At 43.2% G+C, this 16,996-nt stretch overlaps 1 protein-coding gene across 1 annotated transcript; it reads left to right on the top strand.

Annotated features, from left to right (window-relative positions):
• Positions 1–2,074: 2,074 nt before the first annotated feature.
• On the top strand, positions 2,075–3,276 carry TMEM187 (transmembrane protein 187). The gene has a single exon (XM_040325107.1). The coding sequence runs from the start codon at positions 2,241–2,243 to the stop codon at positions 3,036–3,038; it is 798 nt and encodes a 265-aa protein (XP_040181041.1). The 5' UTR covers positions 2,075–2,240; the 3' UTR covers positions 3,039–3,276.
• Positions 3,277–16,996: the final 13,720 nt, after the last annotated feature.

The following is a 16,996-nucleotide window of genomic DNA, read 5'->3' as shown; positions in this document are numbered from 1 at the left end:
GCTGGCCGGTCGCTCTCTTATCTATCCTCTCTCTTTTCTTCTCTTTCTTTTCTTCCTTTTCTATATACGTTTCTGCCCATTTCGTTACGCCTCCACCTTTCCTACGGAAGATTTTCAACGCGGGTCCTCCCGTTTGGATAGCAATATTGGTGGTGGGATGTATTTGGGGTCTCTTGACGGATAGGTCTTGGGCCTACTAAGGTTGGGTCATTGAATAATTGGGGGGGGACTACACTTTGTGTTTTACCCTGGAGTATTTTGTTATGTACTCGTTTTAGTTGTCAGGACGATGATGCCAAACGATATAAGTTGTTATGTACTATGATTGAGACCTCTCAGGTGTTCATTGACGCTTTCAGAAATTGTGGCGATGCTTCTGTATGGTTGTAATATTCTTTCTTTCAATAAAAAACATTGAAATATAAAATGGGTCATGGATGGGTATTCTAGCATGACAATGACCCGAAACCCCTGCCGGGAGGGACGTGGATCTCTGTGTGTAAACACAGAGATCCACGTCCTGTCAGAGAGAGGAGACCGATGGTGTGTCCCTTGTACATAGGGACAACTATCGGTCACCTCCCCCAGTCAGTCCCCTCCCCCCACAGTAAGAATCACTCCCAGGGAACACATTAACTCCTTGCTAGCCTCCCTAGTGGTTAACCCCTTCCCTGCCAGTCACATTTATACAGTAATAAGTGCATATTTATAGCACTGTTCCCTGTATAAATGTGAATGGTCCCAAAAGCCTGTAAAAAGTGTCCGATGTGTCCGCTGTAATGTCGTAGTCCTGACAAAAACAGATAACCGCCATTACTAGTAAAAAAAAAAAAAAAGTCACAATTCTATCCCCTAATTTTGAAAGCGCTATAACTTTTGCGCAAACCAATCAATATACGCTTATTGCAATTTTTTTTTACCAAAAATATGTAGAAGAATACATATCGGCCTAAACTGAGAAAAAAATATGTAGTTTTTCAAAATTGGGATATTTATTATAGCAAGAAGTAAAAAATAGTGTTTTTTTTCAAAATTGTCGCTTTTTTTTTTTGTTTATAGCGCAAAAAATAAAAAACGCAACTTACACGGGCAAGTGCTGTATTCTCAAAGCACTTGCTCCGTAAGTTGCGGCGGCGTAGCGTAAATCGGCCGGCGTAAGCCCGCCTAATTCAAATGTGGAAGGGGGGGCGTGTTTTATGTTACACTACTGTGACCCGACGTGATTGACGTTTTTGCGGCACGGCGCATGCGCCGTCCGTGGAATTTCCCAGTGTGCATTGCTCCAAAGTACGCCGCAAGGACGTCATTGGTTTCGACGTGAACGTAAATGACGTCCAGCCCCATTCACGGACGACTTACGAAAACGACGTAACTTTTTCAAATTTCGACGCGGGAACGACGGCCATACTTAACATTGGCTGCGCCTCATATAGCAGGGGCAACTATACGCCGGGAAAAGCCTAACGTAAACGTCGTAACTTTACGTTCGGGAATTCGTGTATCTAGCTAATTTGCATACTCGACGTAGAATTCGACGGAACCGCCACCTAGCGGTCAAAAAAAATGCAGTTAAGATCGGACGGCGTAAGAGACTTACGCCTGTCGGATCTAATGGATATCTATGCGTAACTGATTCTAAGAATCAGACGCATAGATACGACGGGTCGGATTAGGACTTACGACGGCGTACATGGCGCTGCGCCGTCGTAAGTCCTTTAAGAATCTGGGCCATAGACTAATCATTTCTTTGTCAGTGGGCAATCGTACAAAATCAAACAATTTTTTTCCCTCACTGTATATAAAACTTATATATATATATATTCTTTACAGTGATCTAAATGAATTGAATAATGGTTGCTAACGGTATTCTCACATGTGGAAGAATCAAATGAAAACAATTAGACAGCTCAAGCAAAGTGCATTTTAAAGTGAAAAAAAAACAAAAACACCTTTCCTGGTTTGTTGGCTCTGGGTTAAAAGGCACAGCCTTATTGGTTGGGGACTGTGCAAAGTACAAGGGAATGCATGAAACAAGCAAGCAGCCAATCGTAACCTCTGCAGCACTGGGACGCCTCTCTGCATAGCCACATTCAGGAAGAGCTTTAGAAACTGAAAAGGGGAGGTGGAGAATAATACGTTAAAAAAAAGACATCCCTGCCTACTTGCGGCTTGTGAGCTGGTTCTGCATTCTTCAGCAATTCAACAGCACTACTGTGAAACAAAGAGTATCATTTCGAGACATGAAAGTAGCACATATTCTAGAGCAAGGCAGCTCTTTCTGGCACGTGGCAGGAGCTTTTACACTGTGCTTGGTGACTGTGAGCCTAGGTGTGTTGGATACTGTCACTACAGAACTAGGATTTAGTCATTATGCCGAGAAGCCAAGTTCTACACTTCCTGTTTTTCTATCAATGCCTTTCAACTCCCTTGTCAATCTCGGATACGTATTTTTGGGCATATACTGGCTCGTTCAAGAGGAGAAAACGAATGGAGTTAAAGAGCGGACTGGTAGTTATCTGAAGAATGTCTTTTCCTGGATGGCACTGGCCTACGGCCCAGTCCAGTGGGCGCGGATTTCTACTCAGACACACAAGTCTGCAGTTCTCGATCAGTGGTTTACCTTGCCAATCTTTGCATGGGCAATCATCTGGTGCAACTCCATACTGAGACACTGGAACAGGCGGCAGTTCTTACTAATAGAAGTCCTGTCATTAAGCAGCTATTTTTTCAGTATATTTCACCCACAAGGATTTGAATTTGCCCTGGCTGTGCATATCCTATGGGCAGTGGTTTCCGGCGTCAAATTACAGAACAGGCATGGAGACTCTTCCTCAAAGAAGTACTTGAGCTTTGCTCTAATCTCTTGCCTTGGTTTTGTTGGATTAAAGCTTCTTGACCACTGGTTGGCCCAATATTTCCTGTTTCAGACACTAACTGGCCATTTCTGGTCCAAAGTCTGTGACATCCTACAGTTCCATTATGCCTTCTGCTTTCTACTTCATCTAGACCGTCATCGATTCTCCAAGATTAAAGGATAGAAAACTCAAAGAAAGTTTGAAAGTTTGGATGTTCTTCTCAAGCTTGTCGAATGGCAACTCTGACTTAAAGTGTTGTTGAATGGCACGCCGCCTTTAATGCTCATCTTCACAACTCAATTATAATACAGATATGGATCCGAATAGTGAGCCATAGAGATTATTTTGATTCTTTTTAATCTAATGTTAACAAAGGCACTTAAAGGAGTTGTAAATAATAAAAAAAAATGTTATGCTGAAATGACTGTTTACAGGGTATAGAGACATAATAGTTAACTGATTCCTTTTAAGCATTTAAGGACCGGACCAATATGCTGCTAAATGACCCAAGGGGTTTTTACAATTCGGCACTGCGTCGCTTTAACAGACAATTGCGCGGTCGTGCGACGTGGCTCCCAAACAAAATTGGCGTCCTTTTTCCCCCACAAATAGAGCTTTCTTTTGGTGGTATTTGATCACCTTTGCGGTTTTTATTTTTTGCGCTATAAACAAAAACAGAGCGACAATTTTGAAAAAAATGCAATATTTTTTAACTTTTTGCTATAATAAACATCCCCCAAAAACATATATAACATTTTTTTTCCCCTCAGGCCGATACGTATTCTTCTACCCATTTTTGGTAAAAAAAAATCGCAATAAGCATTTATCGATTGGTTTGCGCAAGATTTGTGGAGTTTACAAAATAGGGGATAGTTTTTTTTTTTTTTTTTTACTACTAATGGCGGCGATCAGTGATTTTTTTCGTGACTGCGACGTTATGGCGGACACTTCGGACAATTTTGACACATTTTTGGGACCATTGTCATTTTCACAGCAAAAAATGCATTTAAATTGCATTCTTTATTGTGAAAATGACAGTTGCAGTTTGGGAGTTAACCACAGGGGGCGCTGTAGGAGTTAGGGTTCACCTAGTGTGTGTTTACAACTGTAGGGGGGTGTGGCTGTAGGTCTGATGTCATTGATCGAGTCTCCCTATAAAAGGGATCACTCGATCGATGCAGCCGCCACAGTGAAGCACGGGGAAGCCGTGTTTACATACAGCTCTCCCCGTTCTTCAGCTCCGGGGAGCGAACGCGAGGGGGCGGCTAGAAACGAATAGCCGCGCCCTTGTCACGGATCGCTCCCCGAGGTAAGCCGCCCGCGGGGGGGGGGTGTCCCGATCGGACCCCCGACCGGCTAGAAGGCAGGGACGTATATATACGCCCATCTGCCTGTACGTACCATTCTGTGGACGTAAATAGGCGTGCGGCGGGCGTTAAGTGGTTAAGATAAAAAAAAAAATTCTTTACAAACCCTTTAAGAGATTTGTCCCATGGAGTAAATTTTCCCTGTACTTCCCGTTACATAACAACCATTGATTAAAAAATTCTATAAAATGGGGGAAATTGCCTCTCAGACAGTTCTTTGGAACAGTTGTCCCCATTAGAATCCTCTTCTGGTGACATCTCATACTTTAAGACTTTCCCTCACTTTCAGTCTCAGTGACAGTGATCCCCAGGAGGGAGAGAGAATCTCCCTAATGGGGACACACGCAGTATTAAAAACCTGACAGAGGTTCTAACTGGTGCCATGCCGGGGAAGATGCCACCTAAGCCAGACATTTTTTGCTGGCCACCCCTTCACTGGTTGCCAGGACACAGACAACCACCTGCACCATAGCAACCGGTGGCACTGTGTGGCAGGGGCTGTCTGCATCCTACCAACAAAAGATGCTGTGTGGCAGCATCCTTCATTGGTAGGATGATGGCACCCGGGCCACACAGTGTCATTTGTTGGTAGGATGAAGGTTGCTGGGGCACACAGTGTCATTGGTTGCTATGATGCAGGCAGCTGTCTGAGTGAGTGAGAAAGTGAGAAACTTATATAGCGCAACACATGCAAACTGAATCGCCTCTGGGTGCTTGGTATCCATTCCCTGGGCCCTCAAAAGAAATGGGTCTTGATCTTTCTCCTGAAGGCCAAGTGGTTTACCTCCAATCAGATGGTGGTTGGTAGAGCGTTCCATAGTCTGGGTCCTTGGACCGCAAATCTTCGTTCTCCTTTGGACTTGTATCTTGCTTTGGGTATCTGGAGTAGATTTGGGTTGGTGGATCGAAGAATGCGATTGGTGTTGTGAGCTTTTAGTTTCTCGCATAAATATTGGGGGGCATTTCCCAGAATACACTTATGCGTTAGACAGAGTGCTTTGAAAGTGATTCCGTCTTTTACGGGCAACCAATGAAGGGATCTCAGAGAAGGTGAGATTGATTCCCATGGTTTTTTCCCAGTCACAAGTCGAGCGGCCGTATTTTGAACGACTTGCAGACGAGTGATTTGGTATTTTGGGAGTCCAAGATAGAGGGCATTTGCATAGTCAAGTCTGCATCATAATGACTGATAAGACCAGTTGGCCCGGGGTTTAAACATTCACGGGGCTGAACATGCACTAAGGACAGTGCTTTACTAAAGCTGGAGAGTGCAAAATCAGGCTCACTTCTGCATATAAACTAATTTGTTTCCAGGTTTTATTGCCAAAGCTTAATTGAACAAGTTGGAGGTTAGAAGTCGATTGGTTTCTTTTCAGAATTGAGTCTGATTTTGCACTCCCAGCTGCAAACCCCAGGGAGTCTGTGTGCGATTCCCCGCTGTGTGCACCACCGATTTGCCTAATTGGTGGAACTGGCCTGGTTCTAATCTTTTCCTACACTATCCAAAACGAAAAAAAAAAAAAGGCTGTTGGTTTAGATACACTCTGTAGTAACCAAATTGCAGATCTCTCTAGACTATGTTTTAACGATTATTAAAGCATCATCACTCAATCTAATCTAATTGTCACAAACTATTGTGAACATGAGTGAACCACAACTGTGGTTAAGGAAAGAATTCAATTCACCTCCCTAGGTTATGTGAGATTTCAGTATTGGACCCCAGGTGTCACTCCAATCAGAACACAGGAGTTTGGGGGTTCACTACATCATCTCTCTCACATATAGGAATGCATTAGGCCACTAAGGATGCAGGTATGAAACACCTTCAATCCTTAGCATAGAAAATTTAAGGTGAACATGTTCAGTAACTTAGGGTGTGAGCCCTTAAACAAGTAATAACTTATGTCAAGCACGTAGTAAATAGGAATAGTGTGGGCAACTGATAGTTGCGCAAGAGAGGCAAATATAGCTCAGCTAAATAGGAAGTATATGTTCCTTTAAGATACTTCACAGCAAGCAACTGAGCACACAACAGACAATCCCAAGTAGTATGTTAGTTCTTAGTAAGCCAGAGTCAATTACAGCAATTGAATTAGGAGTAATATATGTAGCAGGTAATACTAGGCACTAAAAGAAAAAACAATTGCTACTTATCCGTTTGCAGAGCTTGAGTCTTGCTGTATGTTAGCAGCCGTGGGATTCCGTAGTGCAGGGTGTCAGGAAGGAAGATCTCTTTAAGGTGTGCCCAGAAATGGCAGCATTATACAGTGAAGGCATTAGCTAGATGGCCATAGAGTCCAGTATAGCAAGTTTTGTATCATGGGGATTGATGGTGCCAGTAGTTCAATAGTAGCCAAGCAGGCTACGGCCGACAATAATAGAACAGTGTGTAGTCTGCACACTGTTCTGTTTATAGGTGCGTGGCAGGTGCTGAATACAGCGCTGATTGCGCTCGGCACTTCCGCCTTCCAAGTTGGAACACAGGCGGCGCCGGGCGATGACGTCATTGCGCGGTCATCGTACGAGTTCGCATTATGGCGACGAGAGCGCCTATTACACTAATACAATTTTCCATAGATCAGTGAAAGATCTGGGTATCCAAATCCCATGGGAAATTTTGCACTTCAAATTATGCAGTAAAGGGGACGTCTGTCTGCCTGAAATGTATGTTACCTATGATGTTTAGCACATGCCGAATGGTAACTCATGCCAACGCACCACTTGCCTTTATCTAGTCATTTATAGATGGTCAGCTTATTAGTTGTGATTTCTATTCTGTACCATGAGATCCATAATCAGGCACACGCACTGTATTTGCGACCTGCATTTGAATGAATTAATTAATTAATTAATGAAAAACTTATAAAGCGCGGCGCATGCGAACTGAATCGCTTCTGGGCGCTAGTTGTTCGTGTCTCATGACATCAAAAGAGCAGAGTTTTGATCCGTCTTCTGAAAGTCAGGTGGTTTTCCTCCAACCGAATGCTGGTTGGTAAAGCGTTCCATAGTCTAGGACCCTGAAAAGCAAACCTTCTTTCTCCTTTGGACTTGTATTTGGTTTTTGGTACCCTGACCAGATTTTGGTCGGTGGATCGCAGAACGCGATTCGAATTGTGAGGTTCTATCTTGTCGCAAAGATATTGCGGAGCCTTCCCATGGATGCACTTATGTGTCAGGCAGAGTGCTTTAAATGCAATTCTGTCTTTTACTGGCAGCCAGTGAAGGGTTCTCAACGAAGGTGAGATTGATTCCCATTTTTTTTCCCAGTCACCAGTCTGGCGGCCGTATTCTGAACGACTTGCAGACGGGAGATTTGGTACTTTGGGAGTCCGAGGTACAGGGCGTTAGCATAGTCCAGTCTGGAATTCACCATTGTTCCCACCACGACTGCTACGTCTTCTTTGGGGATAAATGGAATAAGTCTGCGTAGTAGGCGCAACAAATGGTGCGCTCCGCTGACTACTGACCCTATTTGTGCGTCCATTGTCATGAAGGTGTCGAAGATGACCCCGAGACTTTTGACTTTGGAGCTAGGGGTGATGATTTGGCCCAGAATGGGCGGGGGTGTCCAGGTTGTTGCCAGTTGACTCTTTCGGCTGGCGTGAAACATAAGAAGTTCTGTTTTTGAACTGTTGAGTTTAAGATAACTCTTTGTCATCCAGTTTTCTATCAAAGAGAGACATTTCTCTAAACTGGGATGATGATCCTTTTTGTTGCAGATGCGAAAATACAGTTGCATATCGTCTGCATAAGAGTGATAGAGTAGTTCTTGGCTACTGATAATATCAAAGAGAGGGCGAAGATAGATGTTGAAAAGCACCGGTGACAGGGGGGATCCTTGGGGGACTCCACATGACACCGTGCGCTTTTCCGACGTGAAAGAACCCAATTTGGGGTGTAGTTAGCTCACCATGGACACCCACTACAGATTGCAACCGCAGTGTGTTTTTAACACGGTGTGGGAAACATACACTGAACGTTCTGGTGTCAACATAATTACATAATAAGGTTGAAAAAAAAAAAAAAAGACACCAGTTCAACTAATTAAAAAAAACAAACAAAAAAAAACACGAACAGAAAACCTCCATATACACTATGCTATACCCATAGTTGATCCAGAGGAAAGAAAAAAAAACACTTAATTAACTTCAGTGGAGGAAAATAAATCCTTCCTGATCCCCCAGGAGGCAATCGGATATTCCCTGGATCAACTACCCCTGGCATCAATAACTCGAAAAACTAGCGTCCAGTTCTATTTTGTGCATGCATCCAGCTCTTTTTTAAAACAATCTACTGAGCTAGCCAAAACTAGTTCTGGAGGGAAGCTATTCCACATTTTCAAAGCTCTTACTGTGAAGAAGCATTTCCGTATGTGAAGGTTAAATCTCTTTTCCTCCAGACATAAAGAGTGCCCCCTTCTCCTCTGTAATGATAAAGAAAGAACGAGCCCTAAAGAAAGATTGAAATTGTTACAAAAAAAATGTGGAGTTTAGAGTGTAAGAGAATAAAATACTGTAACAATAATTACAAATAGGCAGCTGCTATGTTCTTTGCACATGACACCCTTAAAAAAAATTATAAATAAATAAGGCCCCTTTCAGACGGACGGCTGTTTAGCCGCAGTTAAAAGCACTACAAATGTTTTGTGAAATTCAAGGCTCCAGGCACTGCGATTAGCTGCATTTGCACATTGCGATTACATGCGTTTATGTGTGTTTAATTGCGGCCGCGTTTAGCTGCGGTATTCATTTACATAGCAACCCTTTTTATTTGTTTTTGTTTGGGTCCCTTGTTTTTTTTATTTATTTTTAACCACTTCCCGACCGCCGCATGTAAATGTACGTCCACAGAATGGCACGTACAGGCAAATGGGCGTACATGTACGTCCTTGCCTTCTAGCGGGTGGGGGGTCCGATCGGGACCCCCCCCCCCCCGCTACATGCGGCGGTCGGATTCCCTCGGGGAGCGATCTGGGACGACGGCGCGGCTATTCGTTTATAGCCGCTCCGTCGCGATCGCTCCCCGGAGTTGAAGAACGGGGAGAGCCATATGTAAACACGGCTTCCCCGTGCTTCACTGTGGCGGCTGCATCGATCGTGTTATCCCTTATATAGGGAGACTCGATCGATGACGTCAGTCCTACAGCCACACCCCTCTACAGTTGTAAACACACACTAAGTGAACACTAACTCCTACAGCGCCCCCTGTGGTTAACTCCCAAACTGCAACTGTCATTTTCACAATAAACAATGCAATTTAAATGCATTTTTTGCTGTGAAAATGACAATGGTCACAAAAATATGTCAAAATTGTCCGAAATGTCCGCCATAATGTCACGAAAAAAATCGCTGATCGCCGCCATTAGTAGTAAAAAAAAAAAAAATGCAATGAAACTATCCCCTATTTTGTAAACGCTATAAATTTTGCGCAAATAGGTAGAAGAATACGTATCGGCCTAAACTGAGGAAAACATGTTTTTTTATATATGTTTTTGGGGGATATTTATTATAGCAAAAAGTAAAAAATATTGAATTTTTTTCAAAATTGTCGCTCTATTTTTGTTTATAGCGCAAAAAATAAAAACCGCAGAGGTGATCAAATACCACCAAAAGAAAGCTCTATTTGTGGGGAAAAAAGGACGCCAATTTTGTTTGGGAGCTACGTCGCACGACCGCGCAATTGTCTGTTAAAGCGACGCAGTGCCGAATCGCAAAACCTGGCCTGGGCATTTAGCTGCCTAAAGGTCCGGGGCTTAAGTGGTTAAACGCTGCTATCCGCAGTTGACAAAAAAGACTGCGATTACCTGCGGTTATGTGCATATAGCTGCGCTACATCGCACCTGGACGCATTCAATTCTATTCGCACCAAACCGCATGTAACGTAATCGCACGCAAACGCTGTGTGTGAATGGGGCCATAGGAAAACATTGTGTGCTTTTAGCTGCGGTAGAAAAATAGAAAATCCGCAGCTAAAAGCACCATTCTATCCGTCCGTCTGAAAGGGGCCTAAAGCAGCGAACTGCTTAGGACAGCGCTCGCCAATGTTGAGTGATGAAAAAGATACACTGTTGCACAAGACCGATCATTAAATACAGCTTATCCACGCAGGGAAAATAAATCATGGTGGTCATAATTATAATACCAATTTAGACTGAATTACAAAAATAAAAAAATATGTGACTGTCAGATTGAAAGAAAACACTAACAAATATTACTAAAATTTCCGTCAAATCTAAATAAAGAGTTTGGGTGTCTGACTGTAAAAACAAAAATGTATCAAAATGAATCAGCTTTCACCTGGTTTACTGCATTTAGAGTTCCCTTTGGAGAAAGCCAAATAATTCATTAGATCCACAAAGTCTGGTACAGTGGAACCTCGGATTGCGAGTGACGCGGTTTACGAGCGTTTCGCAATACAAGCTAGTTAAAAAAACAAAAAAACTCTGACTCGCTTTGCGAGCAGCATTCAAGTCGCTGTTGTGTGCAGTACCACATTTGGCCAGAGGTGGGGGGGGGGCACCAGTGGCGCTCAGAGACACCCGGAAACACTCCCTTCCCGAGTGTCTCTGAGAGTCTCCAGCGCCTCTGGCCACATGTGGTACTGCATAGACAAGCAGTGACTGTGAAACAGATCATCTGAGTTTCCATTATTTCCTATAGGGAAACTCGCTTTGATATACGAGTGCTTTGGATTACAAGCATTCTTCTGGAAAGAATTATGCTCGTAATCCAAGGTATTACTGTATTTAAACCTGAACACTCTCCTTACTTCATATACCAGCTTGTCTGGAGTGATCACCAAGAACAGGGGAGGTAGCCCTCTCTTGTCAACCAATGCCTTGTTTCCACTGAACAGGACGGTTCGGGTCAGTAGATTTGGAACGGTTTAGAACGGACCGGTCTATTCTCGTGAGCGTTTCCACTGCAAATCGGACTGTAGGGACCATACAGGATTTAGAAAAAATGCCTAGCACGTCCACCAATCAGTGGAATGTATTGCATCTCCGCCCTAATGGAACTGTTCCATTTTCTATGGCCCCATATCTGAAGCAGGACCCAGAATGGTCTGGTACGGTTCGGTTTTATGGCACGCTTTCATAATAGAAACACCCAAAATAGCGTACCGTACCGAACCGTACCGAACCGCTCAGTGGAAACGAGGCACAAGTCATCCAGCATATTGTACAGACGGTACGATTGTTGGCAGGGGATTGTCTGTTGACAGACTGTTGTCCTAAAATATTACCGTTAATACAATCCTTTTGACAATTGTTGTCCAACTTTCTACCAACAAATGTTAGACAACGGAGGATTTTTGGCGGACAACGGTTTGCCATCTGATTTTTGGATGGTCAGTTCACAAATCCGCCACACAAAAGTCGAAAGTACAAACACATATGCTCGGAACCAATGCTCACCAAACACAAAATTAGCAGAGGGGGCCCAAAGGGTGGCGCTCAAGAGTGGAAATTCCTCTTAGTACGTCACTACGTTCGTGATTGTGGCACAGCAATTGTGTAATGGTAGTATGCAAGACAAGATCCTGGCACACTTCCTTTTGACAAAAATAACACACTCGGTTGGCCAACAATATTATCGTGTCTACGAGGCTTAAGAGCATTTTTCCAGGGCCTATTAGCCTTTCCAACATCAGAACAATCAGCACAATGAAGCCATCTCCTTCAGAGCAAGAAGCAGAGTTAAACCCTTCCCAACAGGATGCAGAGGTCTTCAAGAAACACACATGGAAGAAGTTTCAGTCTATGTTCTGGATTCTAGAATCTCCTGGCAGACAGTCAACACTTCTTCAACCACAATGAATGTTCTCAAACAATCATTATCTGTGGTCAAACTTCAAGTTGTGTGGCATTTGACATACTTTCGGTCAAGTACTCAATACAGAGTATCGATACTTTGTGGCGTGATTTGCAAAAATACAAAATCAATGGCCGGAAATTGCACTGCAAAGAATCGCATGCGATTTGAACAGGAATGTAGTGCGATGTCCCCCACCACTCCTGTGTGTGTGTGTATAGAAAGGAAAGCGCCATCTAGTGGGAAGTTTAATAAAAATGTTATAACTCATATGTGGCCAAATGCAAAATCTGCATAGTATCCCGGTTCCACCGATGATAGAAAATCCTGGCCCGCTGGAGAAGTTCCGGGACCCCTGTGGGTATAGGGCGGAAGTGATGTCAGCTTGGGGTCAGATCGCCTATACATCTCCTTCAGCTGCTGATTTGCCATTAGATTTTCCTGGCTGCTCATCAGATCCTCACAGGTGGCTTTGAGTGGCGTGTTCCCAGCTTTCTCTCATTGTTGGGGGGAAATAGTTTGCGGTTCGGACCAAAATCGCACCAGATTCCTGTTCAAATCGCATTAGATTCTTTGCGTCCATTTTTTTTGTATTGACGCAAATAGTATCGCAAAGTATCAAGAGCGTTCCCACAAGTATGCATACTCGTGAAAATACTTGGTATCGGCACATCCCTAGTTTCCAGAAATGATGTGCATGGATTTCTGGACCTTCTACTTTTTGCCATAAAGATTATACGTCCAACCGCACATGAAATGTTTAAAAAGTAAGGAGTCTGTTAAAAGCAAATTAGAAACTTTCTAGATTTCAACAGTCATCAAAAATATTCTGAAGGCCAGGAAGGGGCCCCGCAGAATTTACCCGTTTGGCGTATAATCACCTTCGTAGAACATTTCTCTCACTGAGCCCCCAGTGAGCTTTTGGGTGCTCAGCAGGGGCGGACTGACAACTCATGGGGCCCCCGGGCAAAAGGAGATTATGGGGCCCCCCGGCAAAAGGAGATTATGGGGCCCCCGGGCAATAGGAGATTTTGGGGCCCCCAGGCAATAGATTATGGGGCCACACAGTATACACACACAATATACACACACAATATACATACACACAGAATACACATACACACATTGAAAAGGTACTGGAGAGGCGGGGCAGCTATAATCTTGGAATTAAAAAAAAACAAAAAACAGAGTTTTACATACTATTCCTGGTGTTACTGAGGCTGGCAACCCTGATGGGCCCCCTAGTGACATGGGGCCCTTGGGCAGTGCCCGAGTGGTCAGTCCGCCCCTGGTGCTTAGTATTCTTTACACACTGGTCAGTATTGGACTTCCTTTTATTCCCAGTAGATATAAACCCTAATAGATGACATTTGGTTTAATAAACTGTGCATCATAAACAACCATCATGTTGTTTTTAATATGGGACATACTGCTTTCCCTTTTTTCAGTACGTTTCTTTTAAGGTGATGTCTCATCTTTGTTGAGGAGTAGGTTTCTTGCCCCTTTAATTTTATAGTTTAATAAGATTTAATGAAACTTTTTTGCCTGCATACAATATATAATTGCCATACTAAAGTACTGGATTAAAGTAGTCTAAAATATCTTTATATGTGGCAATAATAAATTGGTATATCCTAAAAAAACAAAAAAAAAAACATGCTGTGTGGTGTATGATGTCACGTTCTCTCGTCATTAACCACTTACTGCCGGCCGTACGACTATATACGGCCACAGTGTGGATGCCAATTGCTGGGAGGCCATCTATATACAACCAGAGGAGCGGCTCAATAATTTAAGTAATTATTTATATCTCTGATTTATAATTAATATACTTTTCACATTTGGCGCGGAAACACACCCCAATCACATCTATATACGACCTCTAGCCACTGGGGGGCGTACGCGCGCCTGCCACATCACTGAGATGCTGATGGGCGTGCCTGTCGGCCGCGATGTCCGCCAGGCACCCGCAATCGGCGGTTACACAGACAAGGACGTGGATCTGTGTGTGTAAACAAACAGATCCATGTCCTGTCAGGGAGAGAGGAGACCGATCTGTGTCCCTTGTACATAGGGACACAGATCGGTCACCCCCCTTCCCCCACAGTTAGAAACACTATGCAGGGTACACATTTAACCCCTTCCTCACCCCCTAGTGTTAACCCCTTCCCTGCCATTCACATTTATTCAGTAATTAGTGCATATTTATAGCACTGATCGCTGTATAACTGTGAATGGTGCCAAAAATGTGTCAAAAGTGTCCGATGTGTCCGCCATAATGTCGCAGTCCCAATAAAAATCACAGATCGCCCCCATTATTAGTAAAAAAAAAAAAAAAATGCTGTCCCCTATTTTGTAGGCGCTATAACTTTTGCGCAAACCAGTCGCTTATTGCGATTTTTTTTTTTTTACCAAAAATATGTAGAAGAATATGTATCGGCCTAGACTGAAAAATTTTTTTTTTTTAATTGGGCTATTTATTATAGCAACAAGTAAAAAATATTGTTTTTTTTTCAAAATTGTCGCTCTTTTTTTGTTTAATACGCAAAAAAATAAAAACCGCAGAGGTGATCAAATACCACCAAAAGAAAGCTCTATTTGTGGGGAAAAAAATACGTAAATTTTGTTTAGGAGCCACGGCGCACGACTGCGCAATTGCCAGTTAAAGCGACGCAGTGCCGGAAGCTGAAATTTCACCTGGGCAGGAGGGGGTTATATGTGCCCAGTAAGCAAGTGGTTAATAGAATTTGAAGGTCCTATAAAGCACATTTGCTGGGCAGAGTTTAACCCAGTGGAATCGCTGAAATAACTCTCAGGGCGCCCCTTCCTAAAATTGCATTATCTGCAGTTCATGGTACATTAGCGTGAACTATAAGCTGAGATATGAGAATAAATAAAAGGATAAGGAATCTGGCATTCTTGAGAGTATTTGACAACCACTCTATGGGATTGATTTACTAAAACTGGAGAATGCTAAATTTGCCGTAGAAACCAATCAGCTTCCAGGTTGTTTTTGGCAAATCTTAATTGAACTATGTGAAGTTAGAAGCTGATTGGCTCCCATGCTCAGCTGCACCAGATTTTGCACTCTCCAGTTTTTGTAAATCAACCTCTACTGTATATGACAAAATTATTTTTAGTAATAACATTGACATGAAATAAGCAGTAATGGTGGCTAGAAAAGGAATGCAGTCTGTTAAAACGGTATTGCCTAACCACTTGCTTACTGGGCACTTAAACCCCCCCTCCCCCTTCCTGCCCAGACCAATTTTCAGCGCTGATGCACTTTGAATGACAATTGCGCAGTCATACAACACTGCACCCAAATGAAAAATGTTATTTTTTTCCCCACAAATAGAGCTTTCTTTTGGTAGTATTTGATCACCTCTGCGGTGAAAAAAAAAAGAGCAATTTTTTTTTTTATATTTTTAATATTTTGTTATACAATTTTGCAAACGGGTAATTTTTCTTCTTCATTGATGTACGCCAATGAGGCTGCACTGATGGACACCGATAGGCGGCATTGATGGGCACCAATAAGGCAGCACTGATAGGTGGCACTGAGGGGTGGTACTGAAGGGCATTGATAGATGGCACTAGTGGGCACTGATCAGGGGCACAGATAGCTGGCAGTGATGGGCACTGATGGGTGGCAGTGATGTTTAAAAAAAAAGGCAGTCCTTACCCACAGACGATACGCGTGCGGGGGGCTACGTGACATCAGTAAAGCCACCTACCTGTTTTTTATGCATACTACATGTCTTGTATCAGTGCCGCTTTTGTGAGTAGTTCTTTTATTCATTAAATTAGTGCCTTTTTTTTACCCGCTTAAGGACCGCCACACGACTATTTATGTCGGCAGAATGGCACGGCTGGGCACATGGACGTACAGGTACATCCCCTTTAAGATACCCAGCCGTGAGTCGCGAGTGCGCCGCCGCCCTTGCAACCCGGTCCTGTCCTCCGTGACCGTGCCCGCGGGACCCGATCGCCGCCGGTGTCCCGCGTTCGGGTCACAGAGAGGAAGAACCGGGAGAGGTGAGTGTGGCTGTCAGTGATCGTCTGTTCCCTGTGTTAGGGAACGACGATCAGTTATGTCACACGCACAGCCACGCCCCCCCCACAGTAAGAACACTCTCTTAGAACACACTTAACCCCTACAGCGCCCCCTTCTGGTTAACCCCTTCACTGCCAGTGTCATTTTCACAGTAATCAGTGCATTTTTATAGCACTTTTCGCTGTGAAAATGACAATGATCCCAAAAATGTGTCAAAAGTGTCCGATGTGTCCGCCATAATGTCACAGGCATGAAAAATAAAAATAAAATCGCTGATCGCCGCCATTAGTAGTAAAAAAAAAAAATTCATAAAAATGCCATAAAACTATCCCATATTTTGTAAACGCTATAAATTTTGCGCAAACCAATCAATAAACGCTTATTGCAATTTTTTTTACCAAAAATATGTAGAAGAATACGTATCGGCCTAAACTGAGGAAAAATACTTTTTTTATATATTTTTGGGGGATATTTATTATAGCAAAAAGTAAAACATATTGCATTTTTTTTTTTTAATTGTCGCTCTATTTTTGCTTATAGCGCAAAAAAATAAAAACCGCAGAGGTGATCAAATACCACCAAAAGAAAGCTCTATTTGTAGGAAAAAAAGGAAGCCAATTTTGTTTGGGAGCCACCGTCGCACGACCGCGCAATTGTCAGTTAAAGCGACGCAGTGCCGAATCGCAAAAAGGGGCCATATTGGTTCGGGTCTTAAGTGGTTAAACAAACGGAGAGCACTATATTTCTTTCATTGAATTTTACATGAACAATGCATGTCTAAGAGTGTGACCTGGGGTTATCAAATGAATGTGGAGATCGACTGGAGGACCATACAGGAAGTCGGCCCTCTCAACTTTATGATTATTCTTATCAAAGGACTGCATGAATGACCTTTCTGTTAGT

This window comes from Rana temporaria, chromosome 9 (genome assembly GCF_905171775.1).
Source record: "Rana temporaria chromosome 9, aRanTem1.1, whole genome shotgun sequence".
Lineage (NCBI taxonomy): Eukaryota > Metazoa > Chordata > Amphibia > Anura > Ranidae > Rana > Rana temporaria.
The sequence above is the reverse complement of the archived record's forward strand: the minus strand, read 5'-3'. Positions and strand labels throughout refer to the sequence as shown.